Below are 24,881 nucleotides of genomic sequence, written 5' to 3'. Positions count from 1 at the left end.
AGTCGGTGATAGTGGCACAGTCACCCAAAAGAACATACAGTTGAGCAAAGCACCTCTCTTACATTGAGGTCATTAACTTCAAAATTTGGATAGAAGAGTTCAAGTTTCAACAATTAGAGGTAAAGGTTCAAGTGAGATACAGAAATAGATGCCCCATGAGTTGCTCTCTAATCTTCACCGGGAGACCTTGTGACTGAGACAAAGGCAACTCATGATCAAAGGCAATTAACTCAAGTGTTGAGAGTGGTTTTCAAATACCCGGTTTTCACTCTGGGTGTCTGTGGCCTATTTCTAAAGGATCTGTGAAAGGCAACGAAGAAAACCAGGGCTACTATCAGCAAGTGTATAATCTGCTATCCAAAAGCGCATGTCTCCTCTGAAAAAAGCTTTAACAGATCCCCAAAATCAGAATAACTGAAAACCACGTCTCTGAGCTGTAACCGAGGCTCTAACATGCACACACCCCTGCTCTGCTTGCTCATGGTCTCACAGCAATCTCTGGTCTAAGAATGGTGATGACAGTTACGCTCGGTACTCTGGAGATGCAGCACGCACAAGCAGCTTGTGAAAAGCACTTTATACATAATCCAAGCCAGGTTTCTCTTAGCAGCTTCATTTTCACCAGGATATCACATATGTAGGAATGGTGCAGTAAGCCCTGGGAGAACCCTGTTCCCTGCTCTACTACATTCTCAGTAGCTACGAGTTCAATCTCATCTCGGCTGCTCTCCTCTGTGCAAAAGAAATAGTACTTCATTACTGTCAGGAATAAAATGCTTAAACGCTATAAGGAAGCCACAGAAAAACTTCAATAGTGTACACTTGCTTCGTTAAGGATGTCTAAAAGATGTTTCATACTGAACTTAAAACATATGGTTGTGCTTTGGAAAAAATCCACTCAAGTCACAAGTCTGAACCTCGATATCCATCAAAGGTATGCATTTTAGCAGTCTTGCCTTAGCTTTATGATAGTATAAGTTCATATACAGTCATACAGGCTTTAGATTTGTAATGGTCTGCTAAGCATCACTGCATACTCCTAACTGGGTCAGTCTGTCTTCAAAGCAGCAAAATTCCTGCTTTTACGGAAGACCAACAGAGTCAAAGCCTTTACATCTCAAACTTCATTCTCTCTAAAGCCTTCACCACGTATCTTCCCTCTTCCAATTATGCTTTTGATAAAATACTTCTGTCCCTACACAAGGTGCTCAGGAAAATGAGAACTCAGAATTTAGAAACTCTTAACTCCCCCCCCAACCCCAATCCAAGGTTCACTGTGGCTGCTTACTCTGCACCATGGAATGCTCTTCCATTTTTGTTTTTACTCCCATGTCAGATGCCGAACACAACTGGACTGCTAGTGTATTCATCACGCCAGCCTGCTTGTTATTCATATAGGCTACTGGGTAGAGTTATAATGATTTCAACCAAACAGTTACAAAACTTCCATTTTCCTACCTGTGCCCTAGCTATGAGTTGATCCAGCCAGCATTCCAGCTTGGTCAGACAGGTGGGTCTGTAGGAGGCAAATTAATTTAATTGCAAGGGTTGCCAGAAACAGCAGAGGTGTATTTTAAGTCCCATGACTCTAGGCTGTTTCATGACAATTTTGAAGCGCACAGCTGCGATCACGATGACTCTGTCTACTGTCCTTTTTAAAGATCTTCTGCTTTGACTAATTTGATTAGGCTCAATCTTGGCTGGCTTTCCATCAATAAAACCCCGTTCAAAAGATGGCCCCACCACTTTTGCAGAATACAGCCTAAAAGAGAACATTAACAAAAGGAAATGTAATACACAATGGAAAACTAAACAGAAATGTGTACTTTATTCTTAATACTCTTTACTCATTTAACTTCTCCAATCATTTATTAATGCTTATTTTGTTTTAAACTACCTTCCTCTCAATGACAGCTTCAGCATCAGTGACTTGTCCTCACAGTCAACTATTTTGAGGCTAATTATAAGCAAAAGTTATAAGACAATGTAGCTTTAGCAACAGAGTTGCACCTTCTTACACGAGGTCAAAGCTAGTCTTTTGTACTATAAGACAAACTCTGGTATAGTTAAATAACGACACAAAGCAAAGATATACTCCATAAAACATTAATATTTTAATGAAAAATCTTAGCTTCATGTTTCTATCCAAAGACACTCAAAACTAGTTTTTCTCCCCCCTTAATTTTGACCTATAATGGGACCAGTTTGAAGATTTTTTTTTTTTTTGTATTTTAGAACATTTTTTTTTTAAAGATTAAACAACCAGGCTAGCAAAAAGGTACCCAATACATACTTTTCTTATATCAAACAAGCTAGTATTTCAGTACAATGTAACTATACAGAATATATACATTACACATATGATCACAAAGCAAACACTACAGGCTCAGAACAGATTTGAAAAAACATGATATTCACATTGATTACAATAACTCTAAAAATGATTGTAACGTTGAAACGGCACTTAGTTTACAAAAAAAGTCACAAAAATATATATAGCCACCAAGAACTATGGTTCCTGAAAAATACTAATAGCCAGATAGTATTATATAAAATGTGAAGTGTATTTAAACATCGTATACATTAAAAAACAAAACCAAAACCAAAAAACAATTCTGTTAAGTCAATAAACATGCCAAGTAATCTAGCTGTGGCCAGCATCAACAAGAGAAGCTGTACTGTGGATGAGATGACAACTGGATATACGGCTGGTGACCGGAGACTGGCACAGTTAAGGGGGTTTCACTGTTACTAAAATGCACAAAGAAGCCCAACAATAATTTAATTCACATTTTTTCCTCCAGCTTACTCTTTTCCCTCTTCGGGGTTTCACCATAGGGCAGCACCTAGAGTGAAGGCACTGCAGGAACAGGGCAAAGAAGCTGTCCAAGAACTTTGTGTAGCCAGGGCTATAAGTCAGAATATCAAAAGCATGCATCAGCTAAATGTATGGTTAAACAAAATCACTCCTCTGGGGACTTCAGCAACCCTCAGGAAGACTGTAGGTACAGTTGCCACACAGGCTGGCAGCACCAGAAACTGATTCAGCTTTTTTTTTTCAGTGCAACCAGATTCGTAGTTGAGACCTGTGGGACACTGAATTACTGTGATAGCACACATTGAGTTAACAAAAACCCAGAGCAGTAAGTACTGTTGCATTAAAAAAATTCACATTTGTTTTTTATGGTACATTTCCTCAAATACTTTGAACCGACTATTTACTAGGGACCTCTGATGTGGCTGAGGCACCGTCTGGCCTTGAACCCTCTTATCTGTCATCAAGATGCTATGGAATTTATTATGTCTATAATTGGAGATGAGAACCCTCCAAAACTGGGTTTCACCTTGTAAGCAAAACTTGAACTTAATCAATCTGAATGAAAATTAGCTATTTTCCATATTCTGATGGTGTGGAAGTTGCAATGGATGTAGGAGCAACAGGTGCTCCTACATCTGCATTTTCTCCATCCCTGCAGGGTGCACAAAGCTCCCGTTCTATTTGCATATAAAATGCTTCATGGTTCGTCTCAGAGAGAGACCGGCAATAGTCTCAGTGCTCTTACATCCTGGGGCTGGAGGGGAAAGCCAGCAACCAAGAAGCGACTGAAGCCCTCATATCAAAACTTTGAACCATAGCTTAAAAACAATAAAATTTTATCCCGTAAGGGACGTATAGGGATCATAGTCTTATAAAATATATTTTACTGCATTGGCAGCTATTACTTTTTAAAAAAGTTTAAATTCACACCTTTTAGACTCAAGATACATGTGAACCCAGAACCATTTTCAATAACCTAGTCTACTAATCTCTCAGTATGAGAGACTTGACCATAGTATCTGCGAGCCTGACAACTAAACTCAAACTGTAGTAAGACAGACAAATCATCAGGAACACACATCTTTTTTTAATGTTGTGTAAGAACAGTGTCAAGCAGTTCTGACGGGGAGCTTAATTTGCTAAATGTGTAGGCATCCCCATGGATGTCCAGGGGAGTTGTGCTACGTGTCTGCATCAAAAAAACAAAACAAACCCTTACAACTTGGCCAAATCTCCCGCACGGCTAAAACATCACTTCTTTTTCTTCCACTCTGTGGGGAAATAGAAAGCTTCTGAATTTTTTCCCCTCTCCCAAAAAACCACGTTAAATCAGGAAAAAACCCTATCCCTTCCTTTCCCATTGTTCCCATCAGACGTACTGCTTACACAATATGCAAGGAGTAAAGACCCTGCACAGACTCTGAGAATCCGGGTCCCTGGCATACGGCAGAACCTTGCTAGTTCTGTGGTAGTGAAGGCACTCTGCTTGCAAAATAAATGGGTGAGGAAAGGATTTTCCACTGAGTGCAAAGATTGGTGCCACATGGGAGAAGGATATGCAAAAGCAAGACATAAATCACTCTGTGAATGAATTTGGAGACTACTCATCGACAAAGAAACTGCTGCAATGGGTCGTATGTGTAATTACTTGGAAGAAATTGGGCCACAAAGATGATGAGGGGACTAGAGCATCTGCCATACAGGCTGAGAGCGATTGGACTGTTTCATCTGGAGAAGGCTCAGTGGGCTCTTATCCATGGGTAAAACTACTGGATAGTAGGGGGCAAAGAAGATAGAGCCAGACCTTTCTCAGTGGGCACAAACTGAAATACAAGAAAACCCATCTAAACATACTAAAACCTTCTCTATGGTGAGGGTGGTCAAACACTGGAACAGGTTTCCCAGAGAAGTTTGGGACTCTCCATCTTTGCAGATATTCAAAACCCAACTGGACTGAGCAACCAGTTCTCACTGACTCCGCTTTGAGTACGGGGATCACCTCCAGAGTCCCTTCCAATCTCAACTATTCTGTGATCCTTGTCAAGCAGAAATATAAATGCATACCAAATAATGGGTTTGGTTTTTGTTGTGGTTGTTTTTTTTTTTTTTGGGGGGGGGGGGGGGGCGGTAGAAAAAAAAAGAGAAAAAAAGAAAATGCAGTCCAGAGTTCAAAACCCCCTCTGATAATGTATTGAAAGAAATTTATGCTTTAGGTTTAATCCCAAGTGTAGCTTAAGGCAAGTTTTGTCTAGCTTAGTTAGGTATCTATCTCACTCAATTTGGAATCTAAGCATATTAGCAACAGAGATTGTTTTAAGAAGTCCTATGTTTTTACACCTCTCCTGTGAAGACCACCAGCATTTCAAAGAACTGAACACTTCCAACAAGTTAGGGAGGAGAAATAAAACGATATTTGTATTTAATCTGTGTTCACTTCTATGGAGAAAAGAGATATTAACAAGAAACAATTATAAACAGGAAAATTAACAAGTAAATCCAACCCTAAAACAAACAAACAAACAAATAAAATCCTCTAAGAACTCTATTGTTCCTGCAGTTGAATCAGATTGAAAAGTGAGAACTAAATTAAGATGTTACACAGAGATTACAGCATTGAAAAGATAATGTGTAACACAGTGCAATGAACAATGAAACCCATGACTTGCCTTGTACCAAGGTGTTAACAGTTAATGATACTCATTCCTTTTCAAGGAAGAACAGATTAGAGCTACAAAGTCTTTTTAACTTCCCCCCCCCCCCCCCCCCTTCTCTTTGGTATTCAGAAAGCAGTTTGCCTTCTGACATAAAATTTTAAGTCTTGAAAATCCAATATCCAGATATGTCTATTCTGTATTTGCACATCACCTCACCAATAAACTGTTTAGCAAAATATCCAATGGGTGAAAATTATCAGATTCTAACAGAAGATTATGTCCATCACCTGTGATTATTACATCTGTACAGTCTGGAAATGTGTTTCTGTGTGAAGTACCTTTTACTACATGAATCACAAAGGATTCTCATATACCTGCAAAGTGGAGTAACACTTATCAGAAAAAAAAGAACATTCTGTATTTGAGTTCAGTGTCATAGCGCTATAATTCAGGATAAAACTCAGCAAAAGGCATTGTCTTGTCTCACTGCCTTCTCAGTTATAGAAATCAGAAGTGGAAGAGAACTGGTCTTTAAATTCAGCCCATCAACAGACACTGGACTAATTCACAGCACAGCATCCCAAAAAAAGAATTTGTCCTTCAAGCCCTTTTAAGAAGACTTACAAAGGTAGACATACAAGACTCAATTGTAGCAGAGAACTTCTTTGCAGCATGTTTCTAAAACACCCTTTGGATCTGGTGGAGAAACTTCATTCTAGTAACTTGGAAAGGACTTAAATCCCAACTGTTTTCACTCTATTTAACTAAAATGTGTGTTTTTTACCTAAAACACAGCAGAGAAAAACTGTTAAAAGTCACTGAAACCCTTTAAGCTCTTTCCAAAGGGCAATAAACTTTTTTCCTTACAAAAGTTGGCTATTAGTAGAAACAACTCAGACCTAGAGAGTATGAGAGCTGCCTAAGCTAACTGAATACAAATTGATCTTGCAATATAATACGACTTTTGTGTCTTCTGTTTCTTCAAGAGCAACCTTTCTCCATTGGTTTCATTTCCTCCTCATGTTTGCATAAAACAAATCTGGACAGAGAACAACAATTTAAAAAAAACCAAGATTCAAAACTAAGGGAGTATATCATGCCTTTGGAATACTAAGATCAAGTAATACCTACTCGCTCAGCATGTCATCTGTAGGTGACAGGCATCTGGCATCAAACACTGAGTTAACTTCAGAAGCAATAAGAAAAATCACAAACCTCCTAATATATTTCCTAATTTAGGTTTCAAAGCAGTACTATAGCCCAAAAAGCCTCGGCATAACAAGACTCACTGCTCTGAAAATCCCACACCTTAAATTTGCAGCTTTTTCTAAATATGGAAAAATGAAATTGCAAATCTTTCAATTTATTGCTTACTTGAGCTGTGTATGTAGCTGGAGTAATGGCCTTTAATAAACTGAGTTGGCAAGGATTTAAAATGTTTTGAAACAGGAACAATTCATCATTGCTATATAGGCTTTTTGTAAACAACCCCCTGTTGGGTTAGAAAGTTGGCCTCTACAGAGAATAAATTGCTTGTTTTGTCCAAAACAGACTAATAAAAATCTCAGAAACTATACATGCATATGTATAAACAAAAAAATGTGCAATAATGCACAAAAGAGCTCATTTTTTTCCCATCTGTAAACTCCCTCTAGCTAGCTTTTGGACATTAGTAAAAATACAGTATATATGATAGGGGGAAGTGACCAGAACTGCAAACAATCTGGTCATGATTTAAGAATTTCAGTTTGGGAAAACCTTCTTTTCATACGTGGTTCCCCTTCTACAGAAAGATACAGTCATGAGATATTTGTCAGGCTTGCACGGATATATACTTTTCTGTCATCCTCAATTCATTATGCAACATTAAGCTTTTCCTGACCGTAGTATTTCCACGCCTAACCTTAGATGGGCAAATCTGGACAGGCTATTTGATCAAGCAGTTTCTAAAAGTACTGGAATATAAGAAGTAGGAATACCTGGCATGACATCACTTGGTTTGTCAAAACTGATTCATCTGAGATGAAAAGGGACAATGTGTTTTTAAAAAGCGTGTGACTGTTAGTTTCAAAAATGCTTACCATTTCCAAGAAAAGGGTTACAGTAAGCGCTTTGAAAAACAGCAGGCACAGAGATAGGAAGTGTCATTTTTTTATGCAGAAGATTAAAGCATCCACTCAAAACTAGTCAAAACTGTTCAATAATGATTTCCAATGCATCCTTTTGTTTGCCATTTTAAAAAGGATTCCTCTGATTTCTTTCCCTTAACCAGAGGGTCTGCAGAAGCAAGAGAAACTTAATGAGCTGCTCTAACTGTGGAAGAAGAAATAGTTAAAGTGATCTGAATCAGTTGTTCTTCTTTAGAAGTGTATCACAGCTTCCATGATGTTCTGACAAGATCTTTTTGTGCATTCAGTCTTAAATATTTTCACAGAAGTGATCATTCAGTCATGAAAAATAATGTAACGTCTGTTGCAGTTTTCTGTTTAAAGCGTAGCTTACAAAGTAAAAAGGGAAAATCTCCCCACTTTTGTTTAAAAAAATTAAATTAAAATGTACAGGACCAAACACAGGCACTTTCCAAAGAACAAAAATGAAACCAAACCATGAATTATTCAATAGTAATAGATGACAGCTCCGGTTTCGGAGGGTCACCTGCGGCTGCCTCAGCAGTGGCGTTAGTCTTTGGCTGCTCTGGCACATCTTCTTCCTTCTCTGCCAACCCACCCAGAGACCCCAAGGGGAAAGTGCTTTCACAATTCTGAGTTGACGACACCTGTGAAATGACAGGCATTTGGACAGAAGAGTTGCTTTCAAAGCCATGCTCCCCTAGCTCATACTGCCCGAGGGTCTCTTCTTGTTCCTGGTTTAAGTAGTCCGGTACTAGGAAGTCACTAGAAGAGGGGCAAAGGACAGAAGAGAAATGTCATTTCTCACACAAACATTAGCGATATCATCTACTTTGTATCAGATACATCACACAAGCTACACACTGCATTGCACAGAGAACAACGATATTCATTTCACAGTGCTCTAAGATCATCACGGCGACATACTTCACTAAGCACTATAACCTGGTTCTCATTTAAATACACAGAGAATTTATTCAAAGGCATCTATTTCGCTTTGTTTTGCATCCATATTTCCTACACAGCAACTTCTTATTATTTAGATTGTATCACCTTGATGAGAATGAAAGTTAATGTCTGGAACATCATATGGCACTGAAAACCTCATTGAAAAAAGGGAGCACTCAACCTTTAAAAACAGAAACAAAAACGAGTTCAGCACTGGCAAAGATGTGGGCCTTTTCCACCACTGAGGTAAGGTCCACCCAAGAAACAGCAGCAGCACTCCTCTCAGAGTGGACAGGCTGTAAACAGAAGCATGAGGCCAGAAAGCAAGGGTTCTGCTGAAAGCATACGGAGGCTGCCAACTACAGCGGTGTTTTGTGATGTTGACATGTGTCACACTACTGTGAAAAGAATGGAATTGCATTTCTTTCCCTCAGTTCTCTCCGGACAACAGTTCTGTAACTTACTCTTACCAACTGATGGCTGAGCATACCCAAAGAAAATCTACCAAACTCTCCAGTAGTATTTTCAGAGCATGAGCACATAACGAAAATAAAATTTCTTTGCAAATTTTCAGCACCAGACACGTAAGTTTGTACTTGAGGCAAGTATATATATATATATGTCTCTATCTTACATATATGCACGTTTGCATGCTTTGGTTCCTCCTTGTAATAATCATTTAAACGCAGTCCTCCTCTTAAATGACAGCAGCATTCACTGCTTCAAATCCAAATTCACAATCAACTATGCTAGTGTTTGCAAATTCAAACTAAAGGAAGGCCTATAGACAACTAAAATCACATACTTTAATCTGACTTGAATTTGACAACAACAATAAAGTGCTTACCACAATCATGGCATCATCCCTTAGAGTTTTCGCTCTAGTTTTGGCACAAGTGCTAAGAACAAGAACTGCGTAAACCCACAGATATGAAGTACTTGTATTATAAACAATATTTTGTTGGAAAAACAGTCACTGGCTTTCCTGGTTTGTTTTGCAATTTTTTCATCCTACATCACTTCTGAGATAACCAAATAGAACAAAATACTGAAATGTTTGGTAGGGGAAAAAGCATAATGTCTAGATATCACGAGGGATGGTATTGTAGATGCTGTAATATTTACAACACATTTCTTTTGCATTGCTGAAGTCAGATGACTTACACACACCAAGCTGCACTCTCTTTCTATAGATTTAAGAGCTGAGAGATCTATCTTTCTCCAATTTTCCTCATCCACTTTCGTATTTTTCTATCTCAAATTCCAACAGTTACAAACATTTATTTCAACATGAGAATACAGTGCTAGTCTGATGCCTCAGAACCCTTTAAATAGTCTTTAGTGAAGTGCATTTGTGAGATACGCCAAGTCTTCTGTGCCCTGATAAACAAGAAATGCCCAGCTAGCCCTTACTATTTCAAACCCTATTAGTCTACTCATTTAGTAACATGTTACCTAGAAAATGAAAAAAGAGAAGGTATGGAATCATGCAATCTTTCCACAATATCCACCATCAAGCAAGTACTTAAAATGAAGTAATAAGTCTATTCCCTATGTAAGCGAACAGGCTATGTATGAGATTTTGAATAGCAAATCATTTACAGAACTCCACAGATAATATGCTCTACAGAATGCTATGGCTTAACACCATTAGCCTGTCCATAGATACTACTGAAAAGAGAAATTAGAGTAGCCCAGCAGCAGCTTCTGCATATCACTCGATTCTTCAGTACTCTCCTATATAGCTTATATGCTGTAAGACAGATCAGATATAACAGAGAGTGGCGCAAGAATGAATTTGACTGGAATTAGCTGGCAACCTGATGAGAGGCACAGCAGGCTGCCCTGAAAGCAGGAAAAGATGATTTAGGAAAAAAAAAAAAAAAAAAGCAAAAAGGAGGAAAAAAAAAAAAAAAAAGCAAGTTTCCCTGTTAGGTTTTTGCTGTGCACCTCACCTGCTCTGGAAGTAGTTTGCTAGCTCTGACGCTTCATGGTTCAAGCTCCTCAGGTGAACGATTAAATTTCCAGAGTTGGTGAACATGGCGCCACATGTTTTGCACTCGTAAATCCGAGGCTTGCGGATAATATGCCGGGAAACCCGCATGTGGTGTTTATATTCCCCGAAGGAAGTGAAAGTGGCACTACATATCTGGCACCGGAAACAGCGTTTACCTTCGTGCTTCAGGCGATGCATCTTTAGCGAGTAAGCTCGGGTGAACTTTTTCCCACAGCGGTCACACTGAAATGGTTTAATGCCTGCGGAAGAGAGAGCAAAAAAAACGTTCACCTTTTGTAATGAGAGGTCACTGCCAAAATCCTTCCTGATTTCTAACAGCAAAAGGACAGCAGCTGTGGCCAGTCACAGCGAAGCTCTGTTTTAGGAAGAAATTCTCTGGTTAACTGTAAAATGGCAGAAACAATTAGAACAGAGCTACACTTCCTCAGAACCAACTGCCAATAAATTTCATAACAATGTAACCTGTCCACAACGCTTACACATCTTCTTCCCCACAGTTTAAAATGAACATAAGCCTCCATGAACTATACAATGGTTAAGATCCTGAGCTACAGCCAAAAAGTATCCGACGCAGCAGTCATCTCAAACCATCTTTGAACTCCTTTGATCTCAGGAGATTCTTGTGCCAGACTGGTTCCCAACAATGCAATTATCAGACTAACCTTAATTGCAATGTCTTTTTCTGGCTGCCTTTGGCCTCAGAGAAGTGTTCTGGCAGGGGGACTGTGTGCACAAGGATGCCCCTGTAATGCAGCAGGAATGGTGATAAAAGGGTGAAGTAGCAGCCTTTATATTGCGTGGGAACCTTTCTACACAAGAATCTTCAGCAACTTTGCATGACAGACAGCTCTCTAAGACAGTTTAGGTTCATTCCTCTCATTTTTTTCTTGTATTAATTTAGAAATTCTATTACTAGTTAATTTTTCATTTATTACAGGCACTAATAAAACCCTAAAACATATGAGCTCTGCAACATGTTGCAGTGGCTCGGAGTATGTAATCACACCCAAACAGAACTATTGCAACATAGGAGACCGAATCACCAAAAAGTTAAGATTCAATAAAAAGTCTGAACTTCAGAAAGTGCGGAAATCCAAACATGAGGCCAAGAATCTGGAATATGGAGCTCTATTCATAATAGGGCTGTCAAGGAATAAAAAAGTTTTTTTTCAAAAGGCTGAATGTGCATCAGTCCAGGCTGTTAATTCCACCAGTCTTTCCCTCTGCTTTCCTTATGTTCAAAGCAGGAGCTGAACTTTTAATTGGGGCTTTTATACAGAGAAAGCTGTAGTTAAGGTTACACTGAAACTCCTCGTTAAGCATCTGAAAACAAGTTAATATACTAGAATATTGTCTTGTGGAGCTAAAACTTCTCATGCGTTCGTACTGTCCAAGGGCACCTATTTCCTCTGACAGTTTGAGGAAAATCTCTTCAGCCATTTTGCTTATGTGAAAACACTTCCAACATTTACAAGTTTTGAGTTTCTTTTGCATGCTAATTACTCTGAAACAGCTATTCAAATTTCGCCCAACTTTGCCCAGGGGTTGCCAGTTGACAGGTCAGCCAGAGATGCTTTGCTGAAGAGCTTGTCTGTCTGCTGCCAATTAAGACTTTAGCAACCGGCTTGGGATAATTTCGCACCCGATATGCCCACAAAGTTTGCTTTTTTAAGTATTAAACACATACTATTACTGCTGCCCTAGACATAGTATGGTCATTTTGCTTGAAGGGATTTGACAAATAATTGCTGACAGTGAAAAAATGACACCTTGACAATTGTGGTTGCTCTGCCCAAAAATGGTACAGCATCTGTGTGCAGGTAAGAGTCAAGCTCAAACCAGGAGATGCTAAATTATGAGGCTTAGTGCTCAAGTGCAATAACCCTTTAATATTGCCTTGATTCACTAAAATGTCAATGCTATTGCCAGATAATGCTGATGAGTCTTGAAAAACACCGACAGCAAAGACATTAGGAGTTCATACTTAGGTTAGAAATCAAAACGAATGCAACAATTTGGGGATCAAGACTCAGAGGAGACATTCACACAAACCTTTTGCTACCCGTACTATCTGTAGCAGCTAAATTGATTGTCAAACCAATTCAGTTGTCCTGCAATGCCTCCAAAAATTCTGAGATCCAAAGGCATATAACATTCTTCAATGCAAGAACTTAAGACAGTTAATATTTTCTTATGGCTGCAAGTCTCCTCTAAAACACAGCAGACAATTACAACATGTAAGAGGAAGAATTTCAATCTACATCACTTCTTTAGTATAATAAAAAAGCCAAGTATACTTTATTTCATCTCAAATCTTTATCATGAAAATGACTTATTCTGATGAGTTTCAGGCAATCAGATTTTTTTTCGGTCCACACAAATGCTAATCATCCATGAGTAGAGATATCAGTCAGATTTGATGTATCAAAACAAGCATTCAATGAGACATACCTCTACCCAATCTTTCTGAAATAAATCCTCAAGCACTTGGCAGGTGATTAAAAAAGAATTGCATTATTGTATTTGCTGCACAGTGAGCAAACCTCTGTGAGTCTATAAATGAGTAATTCTTGGAAACAGTAATGTTTCTTACCTGAGTGGATAAGCATGTGTTGTTTTAAGTTCTGAATGCGAGTGAACCGGACCCCGCAGGTTGGACACTGAAAAGGTCTGTCTGGACCATTTGGGCTGGGTCTCTCTGTGCTGCTGGTAGAAGGAGCAATGTAGAGTTGGTAGGGATACTGAACGTTCTCCAAACTACAAAGAAAAAATTCACTGATTTACAAGCAAGCTAGAGGAAAAAAGTAAGAAGCCTTGTCCATGGAAATCTGAACCTTGAACACATTTGTATGAGAAGAAGAAAAAGACTGGCGTTTCACATGTCTGTTGAAATCTGTATTTATGCTGGAAATCTCTGCCTCTATAGCAATGCGTCTGATCTGCATCTGAAGTCTTATAGTCACTGACTTTGCACATCTGAACAAAACCAGAGAATAACCTCTGACTTGTTTCTTTGAGCAACAGGTCTAAGCACCAGCTGCAAACTGAACTTTATTTTCCAGGCATGGGCATTTTCTCAAGCATATCGATGATTTACAATCAGCAAACAGTCCCCGAGGAAGAAATTAAAGAACCGAGCAAATTGGAAAGCAAAGGAGTATTTTGCAGCTTCAGTGATATTTACAAACGAAATTAAAGCCGATTAATTTTCATTTCAATCCAAGTTCAATGAACAAACATTAGTATCTACAATTACATATTTCTAAGTTTAAAATATTAATCTAATTAATCAATACTTGCTCCTTGTCTGATTCAATCGGCTCTATGAGACTAGCTCAAGCACTGTATTTAAAAAACAGCACACAGACTATAATAAAGGAACAATTTAACTTTCAAAGTAATTTATTTAAAACTGACTAATTGCTCCTACATAGCCTCTAGCTGCAAACCGTTTAAGGGAACTACAGTGTTATAATCCCAGTCCTCTGGCAAGGAACTTGCTTTGCTAAAGGGCACAGTGAAACGAAAACAGATCTGCTGGTACAAACATAGTAACAATAGGAGTTTGTACTTACCTGGGGTTTCCCTTTCCTGAGCATTAAGATCTATGTTTTTTTGTTGAAATAGACATTTCAGCTTGCTCACAGCCTGATGGAAGATCAGATGTCACTGGCAGCAGGGAACTGCTCTGACCCTGAATACTCCATGGCCAGAACAATGCAATTTTAGTTTTACTAAACTGTAATGTCTGAAACGTATTGAGAAAAAAGTACAATGATGTCTCCTGTTGCACACAGGAGCAGAAAGTCTCCCTAACTGAACAAATCCTTTTGCTGTTCTGCTTCCATTTCGAGCCCAGACTGTTGGTTTCAAGGTTAGGCTGAATTAGTGGGCTTCTAACGTTCACAGGAATGAAATGTGTACTTTGCACAAATACATCTTCCTACACATCATACAAAAATCCACAGAGCAGATCAGCACAGCAGGACAAGGACCATCTCTTTAAATTCAATACCTTAACTGTCTTTATCCACTCTGGAAATGGATGTCAGTACAACCATGTGTATCTGAATTCTGAGTACAATGATGGGTATTGGTGGCAAAAGTTCCAGTTGCAAGATTTATCTGGAGAGAGACAGCACCAGGTATCTCTCGATATACACAAGATAAAAGTCTTTCCTGCAGGAGTTTAGTATCAATCAGTCTGTAAAACCCATAAGGATTTCTGGATGGGTCACCAAATGCACTTGCAGTAAATGAGGGTATTTTTAAACATAGGTTCTGATTCGTCTAATCACATTTCTGACAAACTCTGGCACTCCTGTTCCTCTTTGTGAGTAGATCACTAGATAAAGAACAGATTTTACTCTACTCAGACGTGGAAACACCAGTTTTGTCTCTGGAGTTGGTATGACTATATGCTTTCCACTTTACCAATGAAAACTCCATCAACGCAGACTAATGGACAGGTCTGCTATCAAAAAAACCCAACCAAAAAACCCAAAACCAAAACCCACCAACAACATTGCAAAAAAAGCATAAGGCATAGAAGTCCAGCTGCCATAATAGCCTAATAATCAAATAGCCAAACTGATTTGGGCCCAGGATGGACCACTTGCCCCTCATCTGGTATTTGACAAACGTCACGCAGTCTGGCTAAGGGGCAAATCCCTTCAGAAAAGGTTTCCTTACACTCAGCTGACTGGAGAATTCACAATTAAAATTTTCACAGCTATGTGCCATCAGAAGTGACAGCTGCAATGCAGGGGTGATAAAGGGATGACTGGCTGGGCAGCAAGAACTCCTGCTCTTAGATGTACATATAAATATACACATGTGGTGTGCTCAAATAAGAATTACATGGTTTTTTGTGACAACGTTTAACTTGCTTTATAGAGAACTTCATCTTCTGGTAACATGTTTCTTAGGTCCCTCCTCCCTCATTCCTGCATTAGGGGATCGTGAAGAGGCACAAGTGCATTGTGCTCCTAGAGCTTTCTAGGGAGACACTCGAACTAGGGCAGAAATTAGGAGCCACAACTCTCCTTTTGTTTCCAGCTTTCTCAGGCTAGCTCATCCTCAAAGCCTGTACTGGTGCCAGCTTCTCTGCAACTGAAACAGAAAGGAAAAGTGCTATGGGGACAATCTCCCTAGAAGAAATTTAAAATAAAGTTTGGTTTTTTCCTACATAAAAGCTTCATGATGAGAAAGGCTGGTTCAAGCAGATAAAACAGGAATCACGAGGCTCTCCAGCTACCAGTGACCGGCATGTCTTTTTCCATCCTTACACTGCAAGCAGGCTGAAATGCCTATTGGTGACATAACTGCGGACCTTAGCCCAATGAAGAAATTACATTTGAAACACAATCATATTTTCTCTCCACTGCTGCTTTTTCCCCATATATACTCAAATTTTCATGACTTCCAGTTTGTGATAAATGTGGCGTTTAACAGTTGAGATTTGTCTAACATCTCAGAGAATTTCTGTAACAGCTAGATAAAGAGATAGGTTTAAAATGTTTTCACTGTAATGCTAAAACATTCTACTCGCAATTTTTTTCTTCTTTTCACCAAAAGATTATATACATATTTAACTATGTAGAACTAACCTCTAACAAATGTGAACGCCAAAATGCTCAGTGAGCCTAGAAATATTCTCTACTTGTCAATAACAATTATTTTAGAAAAGTGGAGGTTCTTATTATATTGGATCAGAGAGATCTTTTATAATTGAGCTTTTGCAACTCCTTTTTAAATGCAGCCACGAACTGACAGAGACTAACTGTTAAACCAGCCAAGGCTGAATTACAGATCCATGTTAGAAAAGTGTATTACAATTCAAATGCAGAATATCAGAGAAAGAATATATCAGACTTCACTGTGAAACAGTAGTTTTAATACTTAACAGTTTCCTGTGTGTCTATTAAGCTGACAACAACTACATGTGACCTGCTGTTCATGAAACACTGATTATGGAGGAGGACTAATCAATGATGTTAATTATTTAACACAGAAACTCAAGAGATAAGACATCTTAAATTTTGAAATATTTATGATTGTTTCCACAGTGGTAAGGATGTAATATTGAAAGACCTTTAGATGGACCAGTCTTTTGCTTTGTTTTATGAATAGGAACATTTTTACATTTTATGTTCTATGAATAGAAATAATGGTTTTAAACTGAAAGAGTGTAGATTTAGATTAGACGTAAGGAAGAAATTCTTTACTGTGAGGGTGGTGAGGCACTGGGACAGGTTGCCCAGAGAGGCTGTGGATGCCTCATCCCTGGAAGTGTTCAAGGCCAGGTTGGATGAGGCTTTGAGCAACCTGGTCTAGTGGAAGGTGTCCCTGCCCATGGCAGGAGGGTTGGACTACATGATCTTTAAGGTCCCTTCCAACCCGAACCATTCTACAATTCTATGATTCTATATAATATATACTTACCAAAAAATACACTTGTCAATATAAATTTGTATTGTCCACTCACAACTGATTTGGACATTTTGAGAATCTCTACAAATAAAGCAATGTACAACCTGGACTTAAACTAACAGTGCATTAAAAAAACCCCAAACAACAAAAAAAACGAGAAAGTGAGGGAAATTTTCTCCATCCATATGATTTATTGATCATGTTTTCATTTGATTCAGCTAGAGATACATGTTTTATTTTACTCAGAATTCTTATGCACCCACAACTGTGTGCCCAAATTGCTGCACACTGAATGACAGGTCATATTTATTTGCTGATGTGCCCATCCTGTGCTTGAAATGGGAATTTAAAGGTCCAGTGTTTGAAGGGCTGTCACAGCATATCAGAATGCACTGTCCTATCCTGACAGGCATATACACACAGTCATGTGAAAGAAAACTTCTTAGAGCACCATTTTACACATTTAACTGATTCATGGAATAAGTACAGTCTTGGCACTTTCATTTGAATTTATAAAATAAATCACTTGATAGAAAATTTTAGTTCTGGAGTCTAAAATTCTCATAAATTCCCGCAACTTTTGGTTCCTTTATTGTTATATAAACAATGTGCAAATTCTGGTTCATTTTGCTGATGCTTCTGTTACTCTGAGACTAATAATTTTCAAACTTGGGCATAAACTAAGGCAAATATTCTTCCCTTCTCTGCATGGAAGAGATCTTTTAGTGGGAATTTTCAGTGTGTTCAAAGGATTTTATATATTTTGAATCTTCTACGCAGTTTGTGCTGAAGCTTTGCAATTTAATAGGAAATTTCTGAAATAATCCACTGCTGAAAATATATATGCCACTTGACTTTAGAATTATAGCTTTACAAACCCGGATTAGTTCTAATGCAACATGTGCTCCTACTATCAGTTCAAACCCTAAGTGCTGGGTATTATTTTTATACTGAGGTTTGTTAGCAGTTAGCTAAAATCTTCTATGTCATATAAAAAAATCTTATCTAGGCAGTTATTTTCCCTTCAGGTTTAATCCTACAATGGGACAGGTTTTAGATGGAAATGGCAGGAAAGATTTTGAGCTATGAAGATGCAGCTCTTGATAGCTATCTCTATAGGGAGTTTCACTTGACAGTTTCTGGAACAACTCCCAAAGGTTCACACTTCTTCCTCAGACCCACTTGTCTGACAAAATACTATGGAAAAGCTGCCTTGTCAATACTTAAAAAATTTTGCTCAGAAAGGGAATAGCTAGCTATACGCCATACTTGACACATACCACAAAAGCAAAGAAATAAGAGTCAAACCAGTTGTGTGTACCCTTGTATGCCACTTGCAGGTACATCACTTTGCTCTGACAGAACTATGATACATCTTCGATGAAACAGACCCATTTTAGTTTGGCCTTCTCTCCCAGCCTTCCCTTATAAGGGATTCCCTTAATAAATCACTCATCTCAGCACAGCAAAAGACTGCTAAATATTTACAGTAAGTGACACACAGCATCTTGGTAAGAAGCTACCTGCAGAAAGTTTGGGAGAAAAGATTTAAGGCTGCTCTGCCTGTTCTGTGGTTTATGGCAATAGCAATGTCTGGTGAAGCGAAGACTAGGTACTTGTTTTCATTTTGTTGCTTTTGTGGCTTTACGTCAGCTTTAGCATGCATGCAACTACCACACCTGTTTCACAGTAATTTTTTTTTTTTAATTTATTAATAAAGAGCAGCGATGAAGAAACAGCAAAAACATCAATATCTTTCTTCACCAGTGTTCCCTGAAAATAGACAGGAAATGAAAAGCAACAAGTAAGCAAATTCTGACTTTCATCACCTACATTCTTCTAAAGCATCTGAACCTTCAGGCACTGATTGTACTTTGATCAACACAGAGAATTAGATGTATGAACAACTAAACATTCTGGGATTAAGGCTGGGTAGGTTAATTACAGCACAGCACTTGCTGCAGAACAGTTTGCACACTACATTGGTACATACCGATCATCATCATCTGCGTGAGCGTTAGTGCCAGAGGTACTTTGGAGTGTGGGTAATCCCTCCGTAACCCCCTCATCTATTGAGCCTAGGCAAAGAAAAAAGGGCAATTTAATGCAAATAAGTGTTCAACAAGAAGCGGGGGGGGGGGGCAGGTAAATACACATAAAGCTTGCTTTCCCAAATCTCTGAGAGACATTGCTTCCTAGGTGATAAGATACTAGAATTGTCTTGGGAAAATCATTTAGAAAACCCAGAAGCAATGTGTTCCAGATCAACTTCTCCTGTGCCCAGATTATCTATTAAATGGACAACTCAATAAAGGGCAAATATGTGGCATACCTAGAAAATGGAAAGAATCTATGTTAAATACAGCCAGAGTTTTCAAAACACATCCAGTACTAACACTGTAAAGCAGAAATGTTACGTTCACTAAAGGGACTATTTAACCAATTTTCAAGACTTCTTGAGCAATAGAATTCAATCCTGCTATACTGCATTGCTTTTGTGTTCCAAATCTTCCATATATATATATATATGTTGATAATGCCTTCATTTATTGATACGATTCTGAGAGAGGAAGAGCCCTCTGAGAAATTAGAAATGCAACACAAAAGAGACCAAACAACTGTTTGTAACAGAAATGTATACAAAAAACCATTCCAGAGCTTTGTTCAGTGCACGAATGTTCAAGCAAATGTAGCTCAAGTGGGTTTTGGAAACAGGATCTAAAGTAAATGCAGCACTAAAACAAAACTATGATTTAATTCACCTGATGTGACTGTTGCTCAGATGGGCCTCCCTCATCATTGCTTGGAGTTTGGCGTTCAACCCTTGTTTAGGCATATTAAGCAAGGTTATTTTGGCCTGATGTCACCTTAACAGGGAGGGAAGTTGGCAGTACAGTACTAAAACAATTCTAAGAACTGGTACCCGCCCCCGGCCAACGATACCCCTTGATAAAAAAAAATCCTCTTGTTTGGTTGTGTGTGACCATTTAGATAAACCATGTTTTGCTCCCTCTAAGCTGAGTGCAGAGAGCAGACCGGATCACCTCACATTCCTCCTTTTCCTCTGATGATGTCTATGGGTGCAATGCAAGATGATAAAAATGAATGACTGAACTCAGCCAAATTTCCAAAGGATCAGAATTGCTGTCATTCCTCTCCAAAACAGGGGCTCCCAAATCATGACGTATGTATGATTAGTAGCACGAAAGTCACTTGTAAGTGGTAATTCCGTCTTGCTTCCTTTTCCCTCTGTTGAGACTGAATACTAAGCACTGCTTGAACTTTTCTGAACAGCCTTTGGGTCTCTACCACTGAATCCATGTAAGATGAGAACAGATGGGCAAAGGAGACTTCTCTCTCTACACCTACATCTTGAGAACGAGTGAAGCTTAGGACAGTGCTAGGATCTGCTCTTGCTGCTATAGTAAAAATAATTCTGCTTTCTAAGAGAGTGGTACATGAGCAATCTGAATCTGGGAACCCTTCTCTAAAGCTCACTAGGAAAATCAAGTATCATTAGGTCTACAATGACAAGTGTCAGACAAAATGGAAAACCAAAGAGAGGGAACAAAGACATGGAAAGTAAAACAGAAAACATGCATATTTTGGCAAAACAATGAGGGTACTGTCTCCAAAAAAGGCTCTCCCTATAAAGGACAGTGTGTTCTACAAAACCTTGCTGAAGTGAAAGATTATTGCCTTAACGTGACCTCATGTTACAGGGTCAGTGATAGGAGAAAACTTGCATCTCTAGCAGTTTCAAAATAACACTAGCAGAATCAAAATTTTTAATTTTGTTACGAGCTGACAAACTGTGTTTGGGCAATTCAGCAACTATGCAATCTATAAAGGTACAAAAGTTAATCTCGCTTTGATTTATCCTTCTTTCTCATGAAATACTTAACTGAAAGCCTACTGAAAAATAAGCCCAATTGCTCATAGGTTTAATTTTATGCCTTCACCTCTCAAATGGAAACAGTGTTAATGAGTTATGAACATATCTTCTCAGACATAGCTATTGTTGTAACCATAATGACTTATTTATCAAGGCCCCGCTTCACGTCTCCCTCCGTATTATAAAGTGCTTCCAAATATAATAAATTGCAAATGAACAATTCTTGAAATTGCCCAAAGAGTAAGAGCTTTTTGCAATATCAGAAAGGAGGCAGGAATGCTTTTATAAATGTGCTATAAAACACTGAGATAAATATATGCCATTATACGAAGAAAATATGTTCAGGGAAGAGAAAGCTGTACTTTAACTTTTCTTGCTGCCTCCATTTACTGTTCTTATATTACTGCATAAGGAAATACATCTTTGGGAGGTAAAAAGTGCTTTCTAGCTACAAGGCGTGCCTTATATTAGGTACATGTGAACTGTGCTAAAAAGCAAGAGCACTGTTTCTCTTTATAGCAAAATGTGAATAAAAACTCTTCTGAGGATAGTTAACAATGTTATGCCAAGACCACTAAATATTAATTCAAACATATTCAAAGACAAAGAACAGATTTGTACTTTGAAGACTTTGGCCTAGCACATTTTTCTTCTCTCTGTAGCTGTTCTAAGGAAGAACATGCTGTACTAACATCCTCAGTAACAGACATTTAAGTTTAAATATTATAATCACTAAAGCCTAAGATCCTCTGCCCCATGCTGTACAAATGGTGAGGTACATGACCTCAGTGGTACAAAACCTAGAATAGGAAATAGAAAATGGAAAATGTTCCCCAAACGTCATGTGCCTTCAAAACAGATACCTTTTGAAGACAGAGGTGCAAAGTTGCTTGTCAACAGAAATCATTTCAGGAAACTGGCAAAAGCAAGAACAGAATTCAGTAAGGTGCCCGGCTATTGAAGTATGTTTCAAAGTATTTTTTGTTTAACACTAAGACTCTCTTAGAAAAGGAGGTTTTATAGCATTCAGCGGCACCTCTCACTCTACAATTTAGTCCTAGTCTCACATTCTCATGTCCCAATTCACTGAAGCCACTTTTGAGTATGCAATTTTTCTGATATTTCTAACTCCAAGGGATATCCTCCAGAAACTTCTGTCAATCGTATGCTACCCATCTGTAATCTAGAGTTTACACCCAGTTTGTTCTTTTAAGCTGCTTGGTTATGATATTTATAGTTGGTAAAACTCCCTCCTTTCACTTTATATGCTATTTTTAACTTTCCCTAATCACTATTTCTACTTGTTCTATTTTGTCTGTGATGGTACAATTATGTTGATGAAATAATTTGCATCTCTTACCACATGGTCCTGGCGAGGCCTTTCTGAAGTTCCTACTATGATGAGTTAAAAACTGAGTCAAACTAAACCTGTTCTTGAACAAGGACCACTTTTCCTGGAGACTACCCAGCAAACAAATTGTTTCTTTTAGTTTATGCACTATTTTGGCAAGCTACATTTAAAGATTTATATTTAAACTGATATTAAGTCTGCTTCTCAGAAAAAGTAAACAGCCTTGTCTCCAGTAAATAAAACATTTTCTTTTGGAAAAAGCATTACCGATCTAAAATATCAACACATGAGCTATACAAACTGGCAAACAAAACCAACAACATAAAGTCTTGAAGGATGGGATAAATGGAAAATATATTCATTTCTTTTTAGTGAGTACTACCTGAGTAGTTTAACAACACGGATTATATATTGCAATCCTGGAATGGTCAGACTGATCTAACACTCACTTTCTTCAGAGAAGGCACAGCGTTACACACACCAAACAAAACAAATAATGCAGGCTACTAGACTACATTTATTTACTTTGTTGTAGTTTATTTATTTAATTAACTGAGGCAGCCTTTCATGTATACATTATTTGAATGAAGCAGACCAGTACATTTGCCATTCTTACGGTCTTCAAACAAAACAGGCTTTATTAAAAATCTTTCAGTAAACAAACTCTACCGAGCACAGGTCAAGCCACTTAACTGAAAGCAAAGTAGCTGACTTAGGCAAAATTTTGGTAATTAAACTAGAAATATTGCAATCTATCTTCTGACTTACTAAAAGCCATTCAATACATTCTGCGCAAAGAGGAAAAAAGGGATTGTTACAGTAACCTTTAAGTATTAGCTATTAATAAACAACAGCCTGCTAGAAGAACCCAAAACTGGCTTCAAATTGTCTTTCATGGAAAAGGTTTCTCTCAGCAATTGGCAGTATTTGAAGAAGCAACTTGAGAACCAAATCCCACAGAAATGGAAAGATTCTCAATATTATGACTGTGTGGTTTTGTTTTCGTCTGGGGCATTAAGATGACAGTGTTCCGCCACTTATTTTGCAAATCTTCTTACAAAGGCTCTCTGTCACGATAATACAAGATTTTATGTCTGATGCAAAGTACCATTCTATCCCTCTGTGGCTATGGCCACAAGCCTTTCAGATTTGCTGTTACAGCTCAGCTGAGATCATGCTTTTTGACACTAATGAAAACAGAATTACTTTCCCCAATCAAGCAGCCAGAGGTAAAAAGGGGTTATCAATCTCTTCTGAATAAGGTCTACCAACAGGCTTACCTTTCTTAGCTGCCTTCTGCAAAGTTATTTAAAGACCTCCAAGTCCCGTCCCCACATTGGGGTTTATATGTAACATTTCATAAAACAGGAGAAAACCCAGGCAGTTTCACAAAAGTAAAGCATGAAAAAACACGAAGCAGATTTCCTCCAATAAAATCACAAGTGCACACATGCCTATTTGTACGTATATCTCACCCCAGAAATGCTCATACCTATAGAGGAAGACTGTGGGCTGATCAGGAGATCTTCCTGCACTTGCTCGCTTCCTGGGACTGTCTGTTGATCGCTCAGAGAGCTCTGGGATGCACTAACAGGCTGCGATACTTCCTCGTGAACCTCCTCATCGCTTAACCTTTCCACTTTGACACGCACGTCTTCTTCAATCACAAGGGGAGAGCTGGCTTTTGTGCTCTCACAAGTCACGTAATCTGCAATTCTTCTGTTGGACTCGGAGGGCCCAGGCATTTCCAAAGTCCTAGAGTTCTCCGCCTGCTTCACCTTCTCAGATTGAAGTCTTCGATCAATTCCAAAAGGAAAAGTCCAGGGAAAAGCTAAGGACGAGTCCACGGGCTGATTTCTGGACTCCGGGTAAGAAGTTGAAGGATTCAGCACTTGGGGGGAACTTGTTTGTGTGTTACACTTAAGGGGGCTCTCGGGAGACATAACTATGTAGCTTTTGCGCTTTCTTCGCGACTCTCGGCAAACAGGAATGGTTCTTTCCACTACGCTGCACTCAGAAGAAACTGGAGAAAGGCTGCCATCTCGAGAAGTAAAATTGCAGTTTGCACTGTTCTCCTGTCCTGCATCCAGCACCTTCTCTTGCTGGCTGTTGGGCGTATTCCATAAAATGCTGGACTTCATGAATTCTGAGCACGTGCTAGCAACGCTGAACATCTGCATGTAGCTGGCTGCAGCCAACACATCAATAATGTTTTCAGTATTAATAGATAGTGTTGCTGTGTAAGCATATTCCAGAAGAGGTATAAAACCAGTCACTGTCACATGGTGCAGGTCTAACACACTCTTGCTCTCGTCTTCTGCTTGGCCGACAAGTTTGGAACGAAAGAAGTCGCTACAGGCTGCCAAAACCACCTTGTGCGCCCTGAAGATTTTGTCCTGGACGCGGATGGTGATATCACAAAAATGTCCATCGTTGCGGAGCATGTTCAGCTTTCCCAGCATCTCCTGACTGTGAGCAGGGGAATTATGAGTGAAAGTTTTAACACCCATTTTTTCACCTTTCTGCTAGCGTTCTTTCCACATACGAGAGATCACAGGTGTCCTAAAACAAAGAGGAAAACTGTCATTTTCATCTCTGAAAGCAACAGCAAAGTGGCTTCATGATTATAAGACTCTG

General features: G+C 38.7%; 1 protein-coding gene across 5 annotated transcripts in view; it reads right to left on the bottom strand.

The window, feature by feature from the left end:
* Positions 1-2,092: 2,092 nt before the first annotated feature.
* The window catches only part of ZBTB44 (zinc finger and BTB domain containing 44), a 41,940-nt gene continuing 19,151 nt past the window's right edge, over positions 2,093-24,881 (bottom strand). For 2 of the 5 annotated variants that reach the window (XM_069788172.1, XM_069788171.1), the window contains 5 exons: positions 23,737-24,806; positions 18,992-19,076; positions 13,160-13,323; positions 10,505-10,805; positions 2,093-8,366 (listed from right to left, as the gene is read on the bottom strand). In XM_069788172.1, the coding sequence (XP_069644273.1) occupies positions 8,084-8,366; positions 10,505-10,805; positions 13,160-13,323; positions 18,992-19,076; positions 23,737-24,754 (1,851 nt within the window). In that variant the 5' untranslated portion in view covers positions 24,755-24,806 and the 3' untranslated portion in view covers positions 2,093-8,083. The remainder of the gene's footprint in view (positions 8,367-10,504; positions 10,806-13,159; positions 13,324-18,991; positions 19,077-23,736; positions 24,807-24,881) is intronic. The other 3 variants (XM_069788173.1, XM_069788174.1, XM_069788175.1) reach the window with 3 other exon arrangements.

The sequence above is a fragment of the Haliaeetus albicilla genome, chromosome 7 (assembly GCF_947461875.1).
Source record: "Haliaeetus albicilla chromosome 7, bHalAlb1.1, whole genome shotgun sequence".
In the NCBI taxonomy this organism is placed as follows: domain Eukaryota; kingdom Metazoa; phylum Chordata; class Aves; order Accipitriformes; family Accipitridae; genus Haliaeetus; species Haliaeetus albicilla.
This window is presented reverse-complemented; position numbering and strand designations above follow the sequence as displayed.